This window comes from Salmo salar, chromosome 06 (assembly GCF_965601325.2).
Source record: "Salmo salar chromosome 06, fSalSal1, whole genome shotgun sequence".
In the NCBI taxonomy this organism is placed as follows: Eukaryota; Metazoa; Chordata; class Actinopteri; order Salmoniformes; family Salmonidae; genus Salmo; species Salmo salar.
This window is the reverse complement of record NC_138296.1, coordinates 38,440,840-38,463,796: the sequence shown is the minus strand read 5'-3', so window position 1 is coordinate 38,463,796 and position 22,957 is coordinate 38,440,840. Positions and strand designations below refer to the sequence as shown.

At 44.1% G+C, this 22,957-nt stretch overlaps 3 protein-coding genes across 3 annotated transcripts; 1 reads left to right on the top strand and 2 right to left on the bottom strand.

Moving 5' to 3' along the window:
* The first annotated feature begins 4,493 nt into the window (after positions 1 to 4,493).
* LOC106607138 (ER lumen protein-retaining receptor 3) lies at positions 4,494 to 7,768 on the top strand. The gene is made up of 5 exons (XM_014203762.3): positions 4,494 to 4,861; positions 5,632 to 5,732; positions 5,824 to 5,982; positions 6,598 to 6,850; positions 6,949 to 7,768. Exons 1-5 carry the CDS (start codon positions 4,771 to 4,773, stop codon positions 6,990 to 6,992), a joined length of 648 nt encoding a protein of 215 aa, XP_014059237.1. The 5' UTR covers positions 4,494 to 4,770; the 3' UTR covers positions 6,993 to 7,768.
* A 288-nt stretch (positions 7,769 to 8,056) lies between these two features.
* LOC106607137 (GTPase IMAP family member 7) lies at positions 8,057 to 10,677 on the bottom strand. Its single transcript, XM_014203761.3, has 2 exons — positions 10,309 to 10,677; positions 8,057 to 9,993 (listed from the first exon to the last, which is right to left on the bottom strand). Exons 1-2 carry the CDS (start codon positions 10,367 to 10,369, stop codon positions 8,954 to 8,956), a joined length of 1,101 nt encoding a protein of 366 aa, XP_014059236.3. The 5' UTR covers positions 10,370 to 10,677; the 3' UTR covers positions 8,057 to 8,953.
* Positions 10,678 to 12,314: 1,637 nt separating this feature from the next.
* Positions 12,315 to 22,140, bottom strand: LOC106607136 (ankyrin repeat and fibronectin type-III domain-containing protein 1). Its single transcript, XM_014203759.2, has 18 exons — positions 21,951 to 22,140; positions 19,686 to 20,059; positions 19,219 to 19,474; positions 18,736 to 18,936; positions 18,480 to 18,593; positions 18,270 to 18,367; positions 18,002 to 18,092; positions 17,685 to 17,792; positions 17,353 to 17,452; positions 16,968 to 17,097; positions 16,736 to 16,855; positions 16,314 to 16,535; positions 16,044 to 16,210; positions 15,632 to 15,797; positions 15,262 to 15,424; positions 14,067 to 14,233; positions 13,763 to 13,961; positions 12,315 to 13,560 (listed from the first exon to the last, which is right to left on the bottom strand). The coding sequence occupies exons 2-18, from the start codon at positions 19,845 to 19,847 to the stop codon at positions 12,794 to 12,796; spliced, it is 3,231 nt and encodes a 1,076-aa protein (XP_014059234.2). The 5' UTR covers positions 19,848 to 20,059; positions 21,951 to 22,140; the 3' UTR covers positions 12,315 to 12,793.
* Between the last annotated feature and the right edge of the window lie 817 nt (positions 22,141 to 22,957).

Below are 22,957 nucleotides of genomic sequence, written 5' to 3'. Positions count from 1 at the left end.
TTGTCAGGACTCTGCAAACCATGTGTTTTGTATAGAAATATAACAAAAAAGTCGAACATCTCATTCCAAAATCATGGCATTAATATGGAGTTGTTCCCCGCTTTGCTGCTATAACAGCCTCCACTCTTCTGGGAAGGCTTTCCACTAGATGTTGGAACATTGCTGCGGAGACTTGCTTCTATTCAGCCACAAGAGCATTAGTGAGGTCGGGCACTGATGTTGGGCGATTAGGCCTGGCTCGCAGTCGGCACTCCAATTCATCCCAAAGGTGTTCGATGGGGTTGAGGTCAGGGCTCTGTGCAGGCCAGTCAAGTTCTTCCACACCGTTCATGACAAACCATTTCTGTATGGACCTCGCTTTGTGCATGGGGGCTTAGTCATGCTGAAACAGGAAAGGTCCTTCCCCAAACTGTTGCCACAAAGTTTGAAGTACAGAAACATCTAGAATGTTACTGTATGCTGTAGACGTAATATTTCCCTTCACTGGAACTAAGAGGACTAGCCCGAACCATGAAAAACAGCCCCAGACCATTATTCCTCCTCCACCAAACTTTACAGTTGTCACTATGCATTGGGGCAGGTAGCGTTCTCCTGGCATCCGCCAAACCCAGATTTGTCCGTCAGACTGCCAGATGGTGAAGTGTGATTCATCACTCCATGCTCCATCCATTGCTCCACAGTCCAATGGCGCTGAGCTTTACACCACTCCAGCCGACGCTCTGCATTGCATGTGATGATATTAGGCTTGTGTGCGGCTGTTCGGCCATAGAAACCCATTTCATTAAGCTCCCAGTTTGGAACTCGGTAGTGAGTGTTGCAAGCGAGGACAGACGATTTTTACATACTACGTGATTCACCACTTGGCGGTCCTGTTCTGCTCCTAGAAGTTTCCACTTCACAATAACAGCACTTACAGTTGACCGGGGCAGCTTTAGCAGGGCAGAAATTTAACAAACTGACTTGTTGGAAAGGTGGCTTCCTATGTTGGTGCCACGTTGAAAGTCACTGAGCTATTCAGTAAGGCCACTCTACTGCCAATATCTGTCAATGGACATTGCATGGTTGTGTGCTTGATTTTATACACATGTCAGCAACGGGTGTAGCTAAAATAGTTGAATCCAAAAATGTGATTTGATTTGTAGCTGATATAGCTGAATCCACTAATTTGAAGGAGTGTCCACATACCTTTAGTGTATGTGGCATAGGTTAGGACTAGGGTTGCACATTTTGGGAAATATTCAGAGGTGTAAACTTTCCGTGGGAATTAACTGGAATGTATGGAAATTAACAGAAATATATGCAAATTAATATTAATACTATCTAAATGTAGATGTTTTTTGCATCGGATATATTTACCATAACATATGGAGACAGGAACATAAACCTTTAACCTTATCATAAGTAGACATAATTGCTAATTATTAAATCCTTCCAATAGAAAAAAATGTATAATAATTGTTACGAATTGAACTTTAATTAAATGAGTTGACTCTTCACATGGGATGATTTCACTCAACAACAAAAGAAAGGGAATATTGAATGATCCCCAATGATCCATCGCATCTCCCAAAAACGTTGTCAACATTGATAGTCTAGAAACTAAAGCTTTCGTTGTCTTCCTCTCAGGCTTCCATGTCTTCTCCCTGGACCTCCTCAATGTCCACCTCTTGAACATCAGACTCTGAGGCCTCATCTTCACTATCACTTTCCCACCTTGTTGAGGATGGCTCATTGTCAGGCTCTAAAAGCCTTCAATTTGTCCGGATGACCACCAATTTTTCAACCCTTGTATTGGTCAGCCTGTTGCGTGCTTTGGTGTGTGTGTTCCCAAACAAGGACCAGTTGCGCTCTGAGGCGGCTGATATTGATAGGATTTGGAGGATGGTGGAGGCAACAGGGGAAAGAGCCTCAGATCCACAAAGTCCCTTCCACCAGGTGGCTGATGAGATATGTTGGCACGACTGCCATATTGCATCTCCATCCCAAAGCCCTTGCTTGGAAGTGTACTTCACCAGACTGCCAAGAACCTTGCCCTCATCCAGGCCAAGGTGACGAGACACGGTAGTGATGACACCATAGGCCTTGTTGATCTCTGCACCAGACAGGATGCTCTTGCCAGCATAATTGGGGTCCAACGTACGCTGCGGCGTGTATGGGCTTCTGGCAGAAGTCTTAACGTTTTTTGATGTATTTCAGAACTGCAGTTTCCTCTGCTTGGAGCAACAGTGAAGTGGGCAGGGCAATACGGATTTCTTCTCTTACATCTGCAAGCAGAGTCTGAACATCAGACAGGATGGCATTGTCTCCCTCAATCCGTGCAATGGCTACTGCTATAGGTTTCAGGCTGCTTACCATTCTCTCCCAAAATACATCATCCAGAAGGATCCTCTTGATGGGGCTGTCCATATCGGCAGACTGTGATATGGCCATTTCTTGGAGACTCCTTCCCCTCCTGGAGACTGTCAAACATGATGACAACACCACCCCAACGGGTGTTGCTGGGCAGCTTCAATGTAGTGCTCTTATTCTTCTCACTTTACTTGGTGAGGTAGATTGCTGCTATAACTTGATGACCCTTCACATACCTAACCATTTCCTTGGCTCTCTTGTAGAGTGTATGCATTGTTTTCAGTGCCATGATGTCCTTGAGGAGCAGATTCCATGCATGAGCAGCACAGCCAATGGGTGTGATGTGAGGGTAGGACTCCTCCACTTTAGAACAAGCAGCCTTGTCTGTCACCAGTGCAAATACCTTCTGTGGTCCAAGGTCATTGATGACTGCCTTCAGCTCATCTGCAATGTAGAGACCGGTGTCTGTTGTCCCTTGTGTCTGTGCTCTTGTAGAATACTGGTTGAGAGGTGGAGATGATGTAGTTAATTATAACTTGCCCAAGAACATTCGACCACCCATCAGAGATGATTGCAATACAGTCTGCTTTCTCTATGATTTGCTTGACCTTCACTTGAACTCTGTTGAACTCTGCATCCAGAAAATGAGTAGATAAAGCATGTCTGGTTGGAGGGGTGTATGCTGGGCGAAGAACATTCAGAAATCTCTTCCAATTCACATGGCTTGTGAGCATCAGAGGTGAACCAATTGCATACACAGCTAGTGCAAGACATTCATCAGCATTTCTCTGACTACGTTCTTCCACTGAGTCAAAAAAACTTTGGATTCCAGGAGGACCATGAGCTGTTGCTATCGATAAGGTATCTGATTCATCATTTTCACCTCGAATAGAAGTAGAGGGACTTTTGTCAGAGGTTGCTTGTTGTGAGTGCTAAGGGAACTTTATGCACTTGGCCAGAGGATTCTGCATCTTTGTTGCATTATTCACACATGATTTGGCACAGTATTTGCAAATGTACACAACTTTTCCTTCTACATCAGCTGCAGTGAAATGTCTCCACACATCAGATAGTGCCCGTGGCATTTTCCTGTAAAGATTAGAAAAGCAGTTAGATTAAACAACTTATTTTTAAGATAAATGTTTTAAAATGAAACATGTATGGAAACAGGTGAATTAACACTCCTCAGTTAGCAGGCTCAAGCAAGCTAAAACCCACATGGAAGAAAAATCTAACTAGCAAAAATTGTTAACAAGTTAAACATGATTTAAACACACTTTGCTGTAGGCTACTACTTACTAGTTAACAAAAAATCATGTATGTCATAAAATATATTCACCCCACCCAGTATTGCAATGAAAACTTACCAGAAAGCATGTAGTCCTTGGCTCAGACAGTGTAGTAGTGTGGGCTCAACAGCCTCTCATTAGTGTGCAAGATCTTGAGAATCAGCTGTACATGTGATGGAAGAATGCACTGTACATGCAGAGGGTTGCAATTCCATTGAATTGGGGATAGTTTAACCAAAATATGCCACAAGACCTAGCATTGCCTTGTGTATCCCACAAAAAAAGGTTCACTGTTATAAGCTAACTTTTTTTGATGAATTTAAGCAAAATTCCTGGGCTTAACTTCCCATGGAAAATTTCGGGAAAGATTCCTGAAATTTACCCGAAGGTTTCCGACCCTTTGCAACCCTGGTTAGGACACAGAAGGCTAAACTATATGCCAGGCTTCTTCTTAACTGGTGAACAAGACTATTAAGCCAAAAACATAATGGTAACCGCAGCCAACACTTTAAAGTATGAACTACTTTCATTGACTGAACTACTTTCATTGAAGCAAACGGGGTACCTTATATAAAGATGAATTTTCCAAGCATTTAGGCCTACAATCATGAGTCTATGGGGATGGATAATGATGGAGTTATTGGTCACAACCAGTACAACATAATAATATCGTTTTATATCGAGAGATAGTCCTGTAAAATGAACTGTTTACTTACTGCTATTTGTCTCCATCTGCTGTTGAAGAAGGTCACATACGGACTATTTCTTTGTGACAGCCCACTTCAGTGACATGCTCATGCTTTCACGCCCCAGTCTGGCTGTAATTTGAGCGCCAGAGGCAATACGGATTTTGCAGAAACTGGCAGCCACGTCACCGCCACAGGTCTGACAAACTTTCCCAGCCCTTTGCGAACAGTGCTGCAGAGGAATCCCTATGCAGAATATCTAGAATGAACATTTAAGAGCATTTGTAGTGATTTCCAAAGTACAGGAGGACATAACATTTGGGAACATTGGAGTTATTTGGGCTTTTTAAAAAAAAAAATTTTTTTAGAAGAGTCATTTTACATACGTTATTGTTTTGACTTCGCCTGAAGACTACTTGGAGGCCTCATTCTTACAGATTTGTACTATGAATATCTTCCGTTTAGCCGGTGACGTGTCACATCTCGTTGCTATCGTCATTCTATTTATGAAGATATGGAGGTCCAAATCCTGTGCTGGTATGTTGACAGTGGGATTATTTGATATGCAGTTGTTTACAGGGAAGTCTTGCTGTTAATGATTTATTGACTTGCTCATTCATAGGCCTAATATCTGTTTAAAAAAACTTGGGGACACATTGCCTGACGACTCAAACTGAATTCTCCCGCTGCTCTATGTTCGCTAAATAGGCCTACTTCATTTCTGAGAAGAAACTAACACAGGGAAAAGGAATGCATCTGTCAATCTCAATTGGGGAGTTGACCTCACACTCCCAGTACTGGTCTGCAACGCTCACATCATGTAGCACTCATGGAGCACTCAACAGTTCACTTGTTACTTTGTTGCAACAATGTAACAACGCGCCTCGATTATAATTGGTTATTTTGCAATATTTTGTGGTTAGAGAATAAATCAATTTGACTAGTCCACTTCGACGCACAAGAATGTTACGTGGCAAAGAGTTCAGTCTAACCATATTTGCTTTATTGGTCGCACCCTGGTCTGCTTTCTACCTCAGATATCCGCTTCGATGATGTTTGCCATTCCCAGGTCATGAAATGAAATTGTTGCATATTTTTTAATGAAATTGTATTTAACTAGGCAAGTCAATTAAGAACAAATTCTAGGAACAGTGGGTTAACTGCCTTGGTCATAACAACAGATTTTCTTTACCTTGTCAGCTCAGGGATTCGATCCAGCAACCTTTCAGTTACGAGCCCAACACTCTAACCACTAGGCTACCTGCAGCCCCATAAGTGAGATTAATGACTGTTGTGTGTTTCTGCAGGTATTTCTGGGAAGTCTCAGGTGCTTTTTGCATTAGTCTTCACTACAAGATACTTGGACCTGTTAACTAGCGTAATCTCCATCTACAACACAGTTATGAAGGTGAGGCAGACAATAGTATCCTACAAAGAAGCCAACCAATCAATGATTTGTGTTCTAACCTAAACTCCTTCCTGCTGTCTTGTGTGCTCAGGTGGTGTTCCTGGCTTTGGCATATGCCACTGTGTACCTGATCTACATGCGCTTCAGGAGCACCTTCGACTCAGAGAGTGACTCATTCCGTGTTGAGTTCCTGCTTGTGCCTGTGGCTGGGCTTTCCTTCCTGGAAAACTATGCATTTGCCCCCCTGGAGGTAAATGTGCCAGGTTCAATACATACTGAACATACAGGTAACTGCCAAAATAAAGCAAAAACCAACATACATTGGGCTACCACGAGCCGCCAGAACTGCTTAAATGCGCCTTGGCATAGAGTCTACAAGTCTCTGGAACTCTACTGGAGGGATGCGACGCCATTCTACCACAAGAATTTCTGTCATTTGGTGTTTTGTCGATGGTGGTGGAAAATGATTTTCAGGCGCCGCTTCGTCATCTCTCATAAGTGTTCAATTGTGTTGAGATCTGGTGACTGAGACACACACACACACACATCCTTTAAACCCCCCTTTGGGAAGCCTCTTTTCAAGTCATTGAGAGCTCCTCTAGCCATGATTGCCAAAATAATGGCCAATTGGGCATTTTTATACATGACCCTAGCACCAGCTTTCAATATTCTTTGTATTTACTCATACTTGATGTGTTGGTACATGTGCATGTCAGACCTCATACTTGATGAGTTGGTACATGAGCAAGTCAGACGTCATACTTGATGTGTTGGTACATGTGCATGTCAGACATCATACTTGATGTGTTGGTACATGTGCATGTCACACCTCATACTTGATTGAATGCATATCTTTGGTGCACAGATCCTGTGGACCTTCTCCATCTACCTGGAGTCAGTGGCCATCTTGCCCCAGCTCTTCATGATCACCAAGACCGGCGAGGCAGAGTCCATCACCACCCACTACCTGTTCTTCCTGGGTCTCTACCGAGCCCTGTACCTGGCTAACTGGGTGTGGCGCTACCACACCGAGGGCTTCTTTGACCAGATTGCTGTGGTGTCTGGTGTGGTGCAGACGATTTTCTACTGTGACTTCTTCTACCTTTACGTTACCAGGGGTAAGTATGAGCCAGGGAGGGATTTTGACTTTGTATTATATTTCTAGTACATATTTCATCCCATTTACCTTTCGCTCTTTGCCTTTGTCCCTCTCCAGTGCTCAGAGGAAGTGGAAAGATGTCCCTGCCCATGCCCATCTAAAGAGTCAGTGCTGTTTTAAGCGACAGTTGAGCAGTTCAGTAACTGACAGCACCTCTGCCCTCCAATCATACTTAGTAATGGACTACAGTCTGCAGTGTCACAGTACCCCCTGTATACCCTGGGGGGTATATACTGTACCCAGAGGGCAACCGTCGTGTTGTTGGTACCTGGTGTGTTTGTTGTTTAGCCTTAGTGAATGTGTGCTTTTCCCTAGACTAAAATGACCAAAGAACGTTGTCCTATGTTTTTGTGCATGACTGTGTGGAGCTGAATGTTAATGGGAATTGAGTAAATTGAATACTGTGGGAATTTTTATTTTATTATACTTTTTTTCATGGAGGCAGATATTGTCCCACTTGAATTAGTCCAATGGAGTTTGTGCCTTAATTTTGCTTTTCTAGTGAATGGCATATTTTGAATGTCTTATTACATCAAAATGGTTTAAACGTTGTAGATATGTGAGACATTTGTTCTGCTTTCCTGTCTTTTCACAATTTCTACATATAACAGTGACCAACCTTCAAGGCTTGCATTGTTTCACCAAGCAGACTTCATTGGGAGTCTTGTATTTAGGCTGCTTTGGGTGATATGGGGTAGCCTAGTGGTTAGAGCATTGGATTAGTAACCAAAAGTTAAAATCCCTGAGCTAACAAGGTACAAATCTGTCGTTCTGCCCCTGAAGAAGGCAGTTAACCCACTGTTCCTAGGCCGTCATTGAAAATAAGAATTTGTTCTTAACTGACTTGCCTAGTTAAATAAAGGTAAAATATTTGCCATCCTTGTCAAGAGTTATGCTATGTTCTTCCCTTTCTGAAAATAAGTCCATGGAGATGCCATACAGAACGCACTGTCATGTATGAAACTCTTATATCTGTCCACTTCTTGACTGAGCCAAGGTTCTTCTTAAATACATTGTATTCTGTACTTTGATTTTACCAGTCATTTCCATTACTTTAATATTCATGCATTTCATTAAGCAAAACGATACACATTTTTGTGATGTCACAGTTCAAACAAAATATATTTTGTATTTGATGAGGCATCAACAGTTATTTCTCACTAACTAGAGTTCATTCATATCTCAACATTTATTGACAATTTTTTTTTGGACCAGGATTACAATGGCAAAGGCAGATTAATGCTTCAACATAATGGAAAGTTACTTACACTAAGTATCTTGGTACTACTAGATTTGTATATGTGTGCCAAACTTTTACAACTGTGGTTCCCATGTTGTAATGATCAACATTTTAATACAAAGAATCTTCATCATTTGTAAATCAGGTCAGTAAAAGGTATCTTTACTGCTTCATCAGGTTCTTCGTGTTAATTACTTTAAATTGTTTCATCACACCAGGATGTTTACCCCTGCATACTCACACTAGCGATCCACACCATTGAAAACCACACACAAGTGATTCACACCACTCAAAACCACACACAATTGATTCACACCATTCAAAACCACACACAATTGATTCACACCATTCAAAAATTCACAGCACACTTTACTTTGCCATTTGAGTATTCAATAATGAATGCCTTTTTACTCCCGTGGCACTATGACAACCTGGATAAATAGAATCACTTCCTCAACTGTCAGGGCTGGGTTTCTATTCAGGATGATGGTTACAGTTCCATTACAGTGGTATTACACTGCAATTGCATTCTATCAACTGTTATTAACTTTCTGTTCATTTACCTCCATGTGTTAGTGCATTAATAGCTTAATCAACTATGACTGACAATGGAAGAAAGTGCATCTTGTGCTCTTTAGCAAGCCTGCCTTGTGAAGTCATTGTGATGATTTTTCAAAGAACACAGTTAAGTGATAAATAAGTGTGTAAAACTAATTTGCACTTCAGAGACAGAAAAAAATATACTGGTTATTTAAGACCCTCATCTTCTACCTGATAACCCAGCACCATACAGTGAATAATAGTGGATATTAAAAGTCCCCGTCAGTGTAGGAGAGTTTTGCGGTGTTTGTAAAGCACTTTACTTCCCTCTCTCACAGCTCCTCCCACCACTTTGGCAGCTGATGTGATTGACAGCGGTGTGGTAGCCAAAGCTGCTGCCCTCTCTATTGCCTTAACCTTTTTCACTGCTTTCCCTTTCCCTTTGCTTGTTACTCCAGCTCCCTCTGCCGCCCCCTTCCCCAGGGCAGACACCAGCTCACACCAGAACAACTTCTCTGCCTTCTTTCTGGCTGCCTCTTCCTCTCTTCTCCTCTCCTCCTCTTCCCTCCTTTTCATTCTCTCTGCCTCCGGTCCCTGAGGCTCTGGCCCTGTCTTCACCGCATCCTCCTCCTGCTTCAATTGAGTCATCCTTCTCTCTCCCAGAATTCCTTCCTGCACTTCTCTGATGGCTCTTTCTGCCTCCTGGTACATCAGGTTGGTGTAACAGCCACCTCCGTTCTGCGTCACCATCTTGTCTATCTTCTCCAGGAGTTCTGTGACCTGAGTGCAGTCTGTTATCTTGTTGCTGTTGTTAAAGACATGGTAGCCCCCCTGACATCTACTCACAAACTCCTGGAGCTCTTGGCTCTCCTTCAGGAAGTCTTCCATGCTTTTCCCCTGAAGCTGGTCACCCCAGGTGAACAGTACTACTGTGTATCTGAGGGCTCCTGGTCCAAAAGTGGCCTTGACCCACTCCAGGGCATCCCGCTCCTCCTGAGTGAACCTGCCAGGCTGAAGGGTCACCAGGAAGGAGTGGGGGCCAGGGGCGGACAGCACCACACAGCGTCCTGCCTCAGCTGTCACCTCCTGAGGGGAGAGGCGCGTGTCGAAGAACCCTGGGGTGTCGACCACAGTGAGGTTCCTCCCAGCCACAGCTCCACTCTGTCTGTCACACTGACCAGTTACAGAACATGAAGAGATGTCCACCCGGAATGCCTGCCTCCCTAGGATGGTGTTACCAGAAGAGCTTCTCCCTGCGCCTGTCTTCCCCACCAGTACCATCCTCAGCGCCCCACTGTCAGGCTCCGGTGGTGCTTCACATGCTGTGACACAAATTACAGTAATTTATACTGACCTAACCAATCTAAAAGTGTAACCTACCTTGAAATAACTATCTGACATAGGCCTACTGTTTTCCTATTATCACCCATATAATATGTAGGTGTATTATATTTATAATGGTTGGGGGCTGAGAAATGTAGTTAGCCAACATTACAGATTTCTGAGTGCTGCTGTTCATTTTTGGTGGAAGCTGTAAAAAAAATTCTATACAAATGCTATCTTTTTTGATGCGCAATGGAAAATCTACCTGCTAGCAACAACGACAGTAGGCTATTATTGTTTCAATAGTCTCTCACCCAGATTCGAGGCAGCACATTCCAATGACGCCATCTCCACTGTCTCACATGAGTTAGCCATGGCGAACACGGCTGCAACTATGGATTATCCGTGGAATACCTTAATATGCACTGAAATAAGAGGGTCCTGTCTTCGGTTGCGTATATTACCAGCGCTTCCTCATTCTTATGATAGTCTTTTTTATTGAGAAATTAAATCTATTTGTATCCATGTCCTTTTTTCACCCGTTTACATGCCGTATCTACGATGCAATGCTGCAGTCAGACCATGATGTCATTGTGATAATGCGCACACGCGACCATTCTGCGTTGACTAACTGACACTGTAAGCCTACCTGTGATCAGTATTTTGATCCTACACTGTCAACTTGCCATTCATACTTACATTTCGTTATTCGCAATATAGGGTGAATTCGTAAAGTGTGGGACGTCATATAAACTGGGACAGCTTTGTCCTGACGTGTTTATTTCTTGGTCTGACAAAACTATTATTACTAAACTATTATTACTTGGCACTTGCAGAGAAACCAAAATCACATCACTTAATTTATGTGAGATCATAGTGGGGGGCAGAGCAACCTTTAAACAGGAAGCTCACCCTGCTTAAACCAGGCTCACCACAAGGGAAACTACTGAGCATTAAAAACCAGCAGGGTTGCAGTTGTTGACACAAACTGGTGGCCTGGCACCTATGACCCTACCCAGTTCAAAGGCACTTACATTTTTTGAATTTCCCATTCCCCTCTGAATGGCACAAATACACAATTCATGTCTCAATTGTCTCAAGGCTTAAAAATCCTTCTGTAACGTGTCTCCTCCCCTTCATCTACACTGATTGAAGTGGATTTAACAAGTGACCTCAATAATGGATCATAGCTTTCACCTGGATTCACCTGGTCAGTCTATGTCATGGAAAGAGCAGTTGTTCTTAATGTTTTGTAAACTCAGTGTATAGTCCTGCGGTTGGGGATTATTGTTTATTTTTTTACTATTTTAATTGAAAAAAAATCAAAGTAAGGTACTTAATTGTTACCCAGAAATGATTTGATATTGAGATAAAAACAACTGCATTGGACCTTTAATATTGGCATTTTGAATTGATATCTGTCACAGGTGTCGTAGGGATTGGACCAAAACGCAGCAGGAACGTGTAAACTCATCTTCTTATTTTATTAAAGAAGGAAAGCAAAAGAACCACGTATACAAAAACTACAAACGACACTAAACAGTCCCGTCAGGTGCACGCCCACAAATCCCATAGAAAAAAAAAAACGCTCTTAAGTAGAACCTTCAATTAGAAGCAACGAGGAGCAGCTGCTTCCAATTGAAGGTCAACCCAATAAACACCACATAGAAATAGACATACTAGAACTAACATAGAAATAGACTAACAAGAACATAGCCCAACAAACCCCGAAACACTCTAAACAAACACCCCCTGCCACGCCCTGACCAAACTACAATAACAAACAACCTCTTTTACTGGTCAGGACGTGACAATATCTGTAAATGCGTGCGTACTGGCGGCAGAGAAGTCAGGCACAGGAGAGCAAAGACTGTGTTACAACGGTGCAGTTTAACAATAAAAATCACCGTGAACAAAAACAATAAATAAATACAATGGGATGAAACCCTTCGCACGCCAGACATAATGTGCACAAACTCTTACAATAAACAATTCCGGACAAGGACATGGGGGGGGAACAGAGGGTTAAATACACAACATGTAATTGATGGAATTGGAACCAGGTGTGAGGGAAGACAAGACAAAACCAATGGAAAATGAAAGGTGGATCGGTGATGGCGAGAAGGCCGGTGACGTCGACCGCCGAACGCCGCCCGAACAAGGAGAGGGACCGATTTCGGCGGAAGTCGTGACAATATCCTCACCTTAATACCCAGTTGTCCTGTGTAACCTTCTCAAATACAAACACGTTTCTGAAAAGGATAATGTAAAAAAAGACAACTAACTTTTGTCTTATAAATAAAATGTGGAACAACACAAATACAGCTGAAAATATTTTTATTTGGTCATTTCATAAAGATAAACCATTCGACTGATTTTACTGTAGACTAGCTAGTTGTGTGTTAAAAGGACAAAAGTGCAACAGGTTAATAGAGTACAATACGGTAAAGAGTATTTTACTTTGAACAAAAGAGAATAGCAGTTGTGGATGTAGACAATCATACATCAATTCAGTTTAATACAAGGACAGGGAGACATCTCGCGTACAGAAGCACAGAACATGTCTAGCAGGTCTCTTGGAGACAGGCCCTTTATATCACCACTGGAACAACTACAGAGAGTAAGATAATGTGATGAGAAAACAACCATGAATATCCCACCGTTTGCCACACTCGCTTAAAGGCACTGAAAGCATATTAAGAATTTGTTAAGAATTGGTTGTCAAATTCTTCGAGAGGCACGATGAGAAAGTACAATGTATTTTGGTGTAACGTTCAGTCATAATAATATCTGGATACATCAGGATGCCTGGTTAGAGGAGTTCACCCACTCGACCTGGCTCCTGGCTGGCATGCTGTCCCCCCTGTTGCCAGCATGTATCATAGTGTCCTCTGTAGGTAAATCCCAGCTCTGGGTAGGTGTGGTCCTCACAATGGGAAGAGGGGCAGATGTGGCCAGCCCATCTAAATGACCTGAGAACAGTGTATCTGCACAGGTTCTGTCTCCTAAACTAAGACCTGCTGTCAGTGAGTTCATATCATGATGCACATCAGAGAGAGAGCAACCCTTAGGTCCACTCATCAAGTCAGAGTTTAGTCCAAAGAAAGCCTCGCTTTCATCAACTCCAAGACTTAAACTGTCAAACATATCCATCCTCCCAGGTACAGGGTCCTCTTCCCTCTCTTCATCTATCAAACTCAGTGTGGGGAAGATGATGTCCAGCTCTGGTAGAGGCGGGATCACATCACTGACAAAACTGTGAGGATACTCCAGTTCTCCACTGTAGGCAGCTGGCAGGTTCACAATGTCATGATCTGCCACTTCTGATTGGGCCATAATGTTATGATATACCACTTCTGATTGGGCCACACTGTCGAATCCAACTCCTGACTGGTCCAGGCTGTTGAACGCCACAACAGGCTGTTGGGCACTGAGGTCCACAGGGTACCCCCCTTTGCTAGCCCCCTCAATGAAACCCACAGCCATTTCATGGACCCCCGGGATACATATTGGATCAGAGATCTCACTGCTGACACCAATGTCTGTAACAGTACAGGCAATGCTCTCTAGAGGCAGTGGGAGGAGAGGGCCGACAGGAAGGACAGTTAGTTACATCAAACAGACAAAGGAAGTGACTGAATATCAAACTAAGGAATTAAGTGCATCACAATATAAAACGATTTTCTTCTCACCCCTGCCTGCTCTCTAATGCTCCAATCAAAGACAGTGAATAATGAATTAACTACATCTACTATATTAACAAGTCACCTGATATTTTCTTTTGAGAGAGTATGCGCTGGGGCCAGACTCTGGTGGTAGGCCTGTCATCCTCCTCATCGTCTGGGCAGGCAGGTGGGTCTCCTCCCATGACCAGGCCCAGAGGCACCGCCCCCACCCACTGTTTAGAGCGGACACACTGCAGGACATCCATGATCCACCGGGCCTCGCGCCACACCACCTCAAGACTCTAAACAGGGCAAAGGGACAGAGAGGCAAGGGGGCTCATTCCCTCTCATACACACATACTGTCCTCCTTTGATATCTATTTCATTACTCTCTATGGGTAGTCTACCTGTGAGAGCTGAGTGATGTGACCAAGGCGGTCTCTGGCCTCCTGCACCTCCTTCGTGTCCAGAGCTTCTCGCAAAGCCTGCTGGGACAGATGGGTGTCCAGCTCCAACCGAACCCAGACCTGACAGTACTGAGACAGGAAGTCTTGCTCGTACGTCCAGAAGTGCACTGTGAGACGTGAGGATTAGACAGAAAATAAAGAGAGAAATCTAAGCTCACCACCACTGACCGTTTACTCTGAGCAAAAACATAAATGACATGACACGTCTTATATTCTCTATGTTGTCCATGAACCTTTCCCTCAACGTCAATAAGACCGAGGAGCTAATCGTGGACTACAGGAAACGGGGGGCGAGAACGCCCTCATCCACATCGAGACAGGGCTGCAGTGTAGCGGGTCGAGATCTTTAAGTTCCTCCGTGTCCAAATCACTAAGGACTTAAAATGGTCCACACACACACAAACAGTCGTGAAGAAGGCACGACAGAGCCTCTTGCCCCTCAGGAGGTTGAAATCATCAAAACGTTCTACAACTGCACCATTGAGAGCATCTTGACTGGCTGCATCACCGCTTGGTACGGCAACTGCACTGACCTCGATCACATGGCACTACAAAGGGTGGTGTGGACAGCCCAGAACATCACTGGAGCTGAGCTCCCTGCCAACCAGGACCTCTATATCAGGCGGTGTGAAAGGAAGGCTCAGAAAATTGTTAAAGACTCCAGCCACCCCATAGACTGTTCTCTCTACTTCCGCACGGCAAGCACACACGCACACACTTCATTTGCTCACACACACATAACACGCACATACATTCATACTAACACCACACACATGCACACACACTCACATACATTCATCAAATACACTGCTGCTACTCTGTTTATCATATATCCCGATGCCTAGTCACTTTACACCTATACATATCTAACCCTCCCACTCCAGTATCCCTGCACATTGTAAATATGGTATTGGCACTGACCCTGTATATAGCTTACTTACTTTCTCGTATTCTTCTTATTTCTATTTCTGTGTCTTTGTTCTACTTTACTTTTTATTACTTTTTTTTTTATAGTACTACTGATATTGATTACTGCATTGTTGGGAAAGAACAAACAAGAAAGGCATTTCACTGTACTTGTGCACGTGACAATAAATACTTAAAACTTAAACCCAACCCTAGCACCAATACATACCCAGCTCAAAGATCTGCAGTGGCATTGTGAGGCCTGGCTCCTTGGTGCCCACTAGGGGCCAGTAGCTAGAACTGAAGTCCTCACTGGGGGGCAGCAGGAGCAGCATGGACATCTTATCCCCAAACTGCAGCAGCTCCCGAGTGTACACACCATACTGATATGCCTGTAGGAGAGGAGAGCAGGGGGAAACAAGTGATGATCAGAGGATGAGGACAAGAGGTGAAGAACATCGAGAGAGAGAAAAAGAAAAAAGAAAAGAATACGGAGAGAAGACAAGAGGAGGTAAAAGAGGTGTATCACATGATACAGTATAACATTTAAATGAGCTCTAAAAGCATGTGAGTTGGAGAGTGAGTGAAACCATGGTTACCCTGTAGAGGGGGATGTTGAGCTTTGTCAACAAGAGAGTGACAGCGGCCCTGAGTGACCTCACAAACTCCCCCAGCCCAGAGCTGTCCATCGAGGTCTCATCCTCACCCTCTGTGTCCTCATTGGCTGTTAACATGTTGTGGCTTTGTAACCACGCCCATTCATCACTAAAACAAAAATGCGGCCCAAGACACATCACAAGGAACTATCATTAGCAAAGATCTCATCTGACCAGTCAGTAATCCTTAAAAACACTAGAAAAACATTGAGGACACACTTCACTTCAAGTATTATACAGTATTCCATTTCATCATCAGCTATACCAGGTCAGAACAGTTTAAAAGTCAGTCTGTACGTGGTAGTGCATACTGAACTCAGTGGTAAGCTCAGTGGTAGTATGTTAGCTGTGTTACCGGGACACATGGGGATTGTGGCGCATTCTGGCGTGGCATAACAGGTTGGGCAGCCTCTGGGGCACTAGAACCCTGATCTGCTCCACTGTGCTGCACAGCTTCAAGATGCCCACGTACAGGCCAGGCTGGGCCCACTGGACACTGCGTCTGTGGAAGGACAGCTTCTCCTGGTGAGGGCCACAGAGAAAGGCATTGTTGTATTAGCACAATAAGAAGCCTTACTACTGTATATAAACACAAGCACACAGTGGCCCAGCCAGGAAGGGTCACCTTGAGCTGCTCTGTGAGGGTGTCCATGGCAGTAGGCTCTGGGAGTAGAGGGGTCCTGCTCCGGTTCTTCTCCAGCCAGGCCAGGGGGACCCAGTGGAGAGGGAGGTCCGGGGGTTTTGTGTGGGCCGCACAATCCTTCACTGTCACCAGTAGGACGTTACCCTGCCTGTCCTTCAGAGGCTCATAGTACACCTGCCCCAAGTCTACTGTCCCCAGAGAGGACTGCAGAGAGAGGCAGGGAAGGAGAGAGGGAGAAAAGTAATGAAATATTAGAATAAAAATAGTGAAAAGGAAAGTCAACGAGAAACAGGCAGTGAAAGAGAAAGCTCACAGAAAATGTTGTCTCTTCATCTTTGCTAGGTGCTTGATTGATGAGAAGACCATGTACAGTGACCTATCAGTGTACATTATCATTTTTTCACCTGTAGTTGTGCTACAGCCTGCAAAATATTGTGCCTGTTCTGAAGTAGTGATGAAGAGGAGGAGAGAGCGGAGGAGAGGGCCTGCTGGAGCCAGGGCACCTGCTGCCACGCACAGGACAACTGTAAGAAAAAGAGAGAGGGATAGAAAGATAGAAAATAGACAATGTAACTTTGGAACATATATTTCATACAGGTATACCTACCAATGTATTCAATTAGATTGATAGCTAACCTTGGCAAACCAAAGGAAGTCCTGAGTGATGGAGGTGGAGCAGCACTGGATCTCCACCAATGGGAGCTGGTCATCTGCTGTGACCAGGATGTTTTCCTTTCTGTAGAACACAGTTGCCAGGTATACACCCCTAACAATGAGGCAAAGAGGAAGAACAGAGGAGAGAATAAGATTAGTTTCATCCTAACGAGGGAAGACAGAAAAAAACTAAATAGAGAGGTAGGTGCAATAAAGGGAGGGCAGAAAGGGACTGAAACACTTGTTTGAAGAGTAGGGGATGTACTGAGGGAACAGAAACAGAGTGGGATCTTTCTCTAAATGTAACCATGGGAAATGTTAGTGGCAGAGATACAGAGTTGTTGGGTGAGGAGCATTGCCATCTCACCTCTGTAGGAGACGGACAAACTTGGTGGCTGACTGGAAGAGCAGCTTCAGGCTTCGAGACATAGACAGGCGCTTACTGGGGCTATGGGGCTTCGAGCTCTCTATGGGCCACAAAACAAAGGAATGAGACATTCAGACATGGAGGACCATGTGAAAGAGCCAGAGTATTATTTTGAGTGACTGATACTGTTTACTTTCTCATGTATTATACAGGTATTGAATGTACAAGGATGTTTATCTTACACAAATCATTTGATTAGTATATTCTTTCCCCTTGTATGAGAGGCAGAACTGAGATGCTGTATCTATGTTATGGTTCAAGAAGTACACTACCTATACAGTATCCCTTGTAGTGTGGCTCTCTGGTCTGCTCCAACAGTCTCCTGGCTAGAGCCTCCTTGTTCCTGCTTGGAGTTTTCACACCCATACACTCCCTCCAGCCTGCAGAGGGAGACACAGGCCACCAGTGTTCACTGATATTCATCGTGGAGTCATATGATCCAAGGTGTTTTCTTCAAATGGCTGAGGTTGGTATTTGGGGAGCTGATTCTTGATCTGTGATTAGGGGCAACTTCTACGCAGAGCATTGATGATAATATAGAATATCAGAAAGCTCTTTTGTCTGGCTGTCTGCAGTTCCATTTACTCACTGGAGGGGGCAGCACTGACTGGGCTGGAGCTCTGAGCCGGGCCCCATCCCTTCACATTGTAGGCGGTCACTCTCACAAAGTAGTGCATTCCCTAAGAGACCAATACATTATCATCATGACTTAACCTTACAAACAGGCAGACCAGGGCAAATAACTTTACATTGTAGTTGTTCATTTATGCAGGTAACTGAGAGAGATGAGGTTTAGTGCCTCCTAGCCTCAGGGTGTTCTGGTTCAGGAGATGTGACCGGGGTCGTGTGTGTCTTACTGTCGTGAGTCCAGTGATACTGTGGACGGGGGTCTTAGTGTCGATCACCTGGGCTGAGCCAAGTATGCTCTCGAAGTTGGCAGAGGTGCTCCATTCCACTGTAGGAGGTGACAGGAAGACAGACACGGATGTATCTATGATATTGAGGACTGAGTGGTAATTGAAATAGTGATTAGAGCCAATGTTAGAGATGGAGTAGTAGAACCCCACCTCTGTAGCGTGTGATCAATCCAGTGGCGATACCGGTTGGCTCTCGAATGGACACAAACAGGGAAGAGGCACTGGTCACAAACAGTGACACACTACTGGGAGGGCCAGGGAGGTCTACAGGACACAGAGAGATGGAGAGACCCGCCGACAGTAAACACAGACTTGGAGCAAAAAGTACATAACATAAACAAATCAATGAGACTGGCTTGAGCGCATCATACATGTCCTTCATCACCCCTGACCCCTAGCCTCTGACCTGTGTGGTGGAAGCTCTCCCTCATCCTGCAGTACAGCTGCTGCCGCAGAGTCCAGAGGTGGAGCTGCCTCTGTATGTCGGCCTGCACATGTGGCCCCGCCCCTGCTCGACCCAGTAGCTCCTCCCTCCTGTCCTCCACCTGCCTGCCGGCCAACATCACCAGGGCATCCAGCTTGCACAACCACTCCGCTGGAAGACACACTGAGAGGGAGGGAGGGAGGGAGGGGATAGAGTGTGGGAGGGAGAGATAATAAAAAGGTTTTGCATTATTTACACAGTGTGGGAACAAGATAGAGGGAAAGGGTGACAGGAATTATATCTGTAAACATTACATTTAAACATCACTCACTAGTAGTCACTACCCCAAAACTAATAATGTCTTAATGTACTGGAGGATCCATTGTTTGTGTGAAATGTGTACAACTGTTACTTGACCATCTCTTGATTCCACTGATTCCATCTACGTCCCTGTGTAAGACTCACAGACGGGGTTGTGTCTGGCTCCTGCCTTTGTCAACACGTGCAGCAGAGGGGAGTTCTGGGTCAGAGCAGCCACGTCCAGAGGTACCAGGCCCTGCTCACTCACTCTGTTTACACCTTTCTCCCTCTCTCTTTCCCAGTCCTTCTCTTTCTTCTCTTTATCACGTCCTCCTCCTCCGCCACACACTCTGTCCCTGAATAGCAGGCTCTGCACCGCCAGGGTGTCCTCATTCTCCACTGCCTCCCACAGGTTCTTATACTAACACAGGGGTAGGAGAGGGGGGATTGAGTGATAAATAGGCACATGGAGGGATACAGGGTGAGAGGGTACATCGTCATGGGCATGGCAGAAAAATGCAGGAAGAAAATGTTACTTTAGATGATAGTATGGAACAACAATATAAGACAATTCTCAAAGTTAAAACACCCCCAAATGGATGCAAAATTCACTTTCTCTCAGGATATCTTACTGTGTGAGTGGCCTTGCATGGATGTTTCGGCATGTCTGTCTCCCCGGAAAAAGAGGACTCTCCGCCCCTCAGCCTGACCGACAGGTTTCTGTAGATGCGTTTCGGTGAAACGGGACCCAGAGAGCGCCGCCGCTGTGGCGGGTTTCTCACCGACACAGACATACAATAGATGGCACACACACAATTGGTAGAGAGTGTGCACAGCAGGATACAGGAGTTACAGGGAACGAGATTGGAGCAAAAGAGAAGATGGTGGATGGATGATGGAGAGGTCACAGAAAGACAGAAGGAAGAGAGGAATGGTACACGGGGGAGGGAGAGGGGGAAGAAGGGAGGATGAAGGGGGTGTGAAACAGGAAGAGGTCTTTAGAGGACTAGAATGGAGTGATACAGTAGGAATAAGATGAGGGAGGGAAAAATAGATTAAAAAAAAACAAAAAACAGAACAAAGTCAGTCTTACTGTCATCTTACCAGCTGTTAAAACAGTTGCAGAAATGTATCACTACTTAGGGGTGCCTGGGTTGAGTTGAGCAGCACTGCGTGTGGGTGGATAAGTGGATAAAAGTTACAATGCCTGAGCAGAGCAGATGGAAAATGCCTCACAAAAGTTAGAATATCTCACTCTTCTCCCCTTTATTCCCACTTTCTAGTCTAATGCCTTATGGCTTTTCTTCCTACTCAATGGAGTCTCTGCACAAAGCAATCTCACCATCAATCTAATTAACTGAGGAATAGAAGTCTACAGAGTGCACGGTGAAAGCTATTACACTGGGTGCTCCTGAGAACAAACATGTCATACATATAGAACCATTTATCTGCCCTCACATTTGCCTTTATCGTGTCTTACATTAGTGATGGATAATTGTCTATTCTTCTTCACCTCTTTTCAGACAGGAAAAACCAGCAGCATTGTATCCTGCACCGTTCACTGTCTTCATAATCCAGCTGCCCACTTTCCTTCCAAAAGCCCCCTGACACTTTTTTGTTGCTTTGACCAAAATGCTTCTTTCACTTTTATTTTCTCTCCTCAGTCACTACACTCTCTTCCATCCTCTTTCTCTCTCCCTCGCTCTCTTCTGCCTTTTTTCAACTCCTCAGCTTTCCACCTGCTTCCATCCACATCGTAGTGTTATTCAGACACAAAATGCCTCCCTGGCAAGAGATGCCCTGACTCCATCTCCTGTCAAAGGTCATTTTCCCTTATCCATTTCCCCTCATCCCTCATTCTAATGGAAACGAAAGCCACATTCAATCTTCATGTCTGTCTGGTCATGTTCTGACTAACTCCGTTGTGTCTCCTAGAGAAAGTGAATTCTCCCTTAGCTTGTACTGGTACTGTGGCACTTTCCTGTGGCCTTAAGGCACCTGGTGTCCCCAGCTGGCATTCTGTACCTTTTATATGCCCACTTATGACATAACAATCCTTCACTCCTCTTACCACCTGCACCGCCTTCTCATGCATAGGGAAAAGATAAGGGTGAGACCTCCTCACTGTTATTGGTAGATTCAGTTCTATTGTTTGTTCATTGTGCATTTCATCTCTTATGGAAAGTGCTGATCTGTATCTGTGAAACTGGTTGAGTGACGGGATTAGTGTCTATGCTGTATGGAGGTGCCAACAGATACCAATCACAGGACAAAAAGACTTCATGTAAACAAGAATTGACATTAAGTAATTTGAGTTGATATTGAAGCTTCTATGAAGTAGCATTAACATATTGCTATGCAGATTGTCACTATTATAAATGTATTCCATTCTGTTGTGGCTTTTTTGTAGGCCTAAGCATTTGCTTGATAACAGACAAAGCAACGTTTCACAGTAAGTCTATACAGAAATATTCTATGACTCATACCTGGCACCAGGAAGTGATGCTGTTACTTGAAAGAAACGCAATAATTGCGTGAACCAAATAAGGGAACGTTGGAAGATTTTGTATACATACAGATAATGAATAAAACATTCCTGAAACATTACACAAGCATCTGACAGCAGCCAAAGCGCAAATGCAACAGTTATGCCAATGTAATAAATACACAGTTGTTTGAGTTAATGAAAGTTTAGAAAATGATCCAATTAGAATAGAATGCACAACATCATATTCAGCATGCACATCGCATGCAAACGAATTTACAAACAGTGGGAAATTACAAATGAGTTTAAAAATAAAAAACATTTTATACCCTATTTTATACCCTGGTTGTGTGTTGTAGTATGAATTATTAGGCAGGTAAATATGTTAGATTAAAAGTGTACAAGACAATACCTTCCGTAGATGTAAGCTCCTGCTTCCCCTTGTCACATATTACACCACAATCACCACGAAAGCGTCAATTAAAAGTCAATAAATTAATTCTAAAGTTACGATAGAAATCGGAATTCACTCATCCCTCTCAGTGCGGTTAATCCACTTACATGAATTTTCACTTCTCACGGTCAAGCGAACCTGCTCCGGACGCTCATCATACAATTTGGTACCTCACGCCCCTCCCATCTCTCTCTCTTTCTCTCTCTCCTTCACATATGCTGAGGCTTACATTCATGGACCAATTCAGAATTCACATTATTATACAGCTAGATGGAATGAAGTAGATAAAGTAGTGGCTCCATATCAATAGGCTAATGTTAATATTCCTCAGTCACTTTGCATCAATAACCTAATTGTCAAATGTAAGCCTATTACAAAATGTGAAATAAGTAGCTAATGCAATGATAAAATGCTTTGTACACCTGTTCTACAGAACTATCCATGTATTACATTCTGAAGTCTCTTATTTTTGCCTCCACATTAGTCAGTCAGTCTTTTTTGGCTGGTGGTCACAGACCTATGGTGTCTCTAAGCAACGTCAGTCTTGTCTGTCATTTCGACAGGAAGCTGAGCATCACACAGACTGAGAGACACACTGTGACATGATTCAGAGCAACAGACCACGGCCCCTATGTATGAAGATGAATGATGATATGAACATCTGAAGAAATGCAGACCCCAGCTTCTGAGACCTTGGCCTGTGCAGATCAGAGCACTCAGATCAAAGCAAATGAGATATTATGATTTTGTTTTAGGTCCAACCCCCCCCTTCCAACACCTTGACAGGAGTCAGATCACTAACTCGCTCTGGTCCAGGGCGTTACGTGCGGCCGAGCCTGCCATTATGACAGGCCACCAGCGGTGCAGTGGGCTTGTGTTGGACAAAAACGTATTTTATTCCTGGCCTCAAGACTGCCACAGGCAGTGCACTTGTTTTTGATCATCGCAGGTTCAAATTCGGCTTG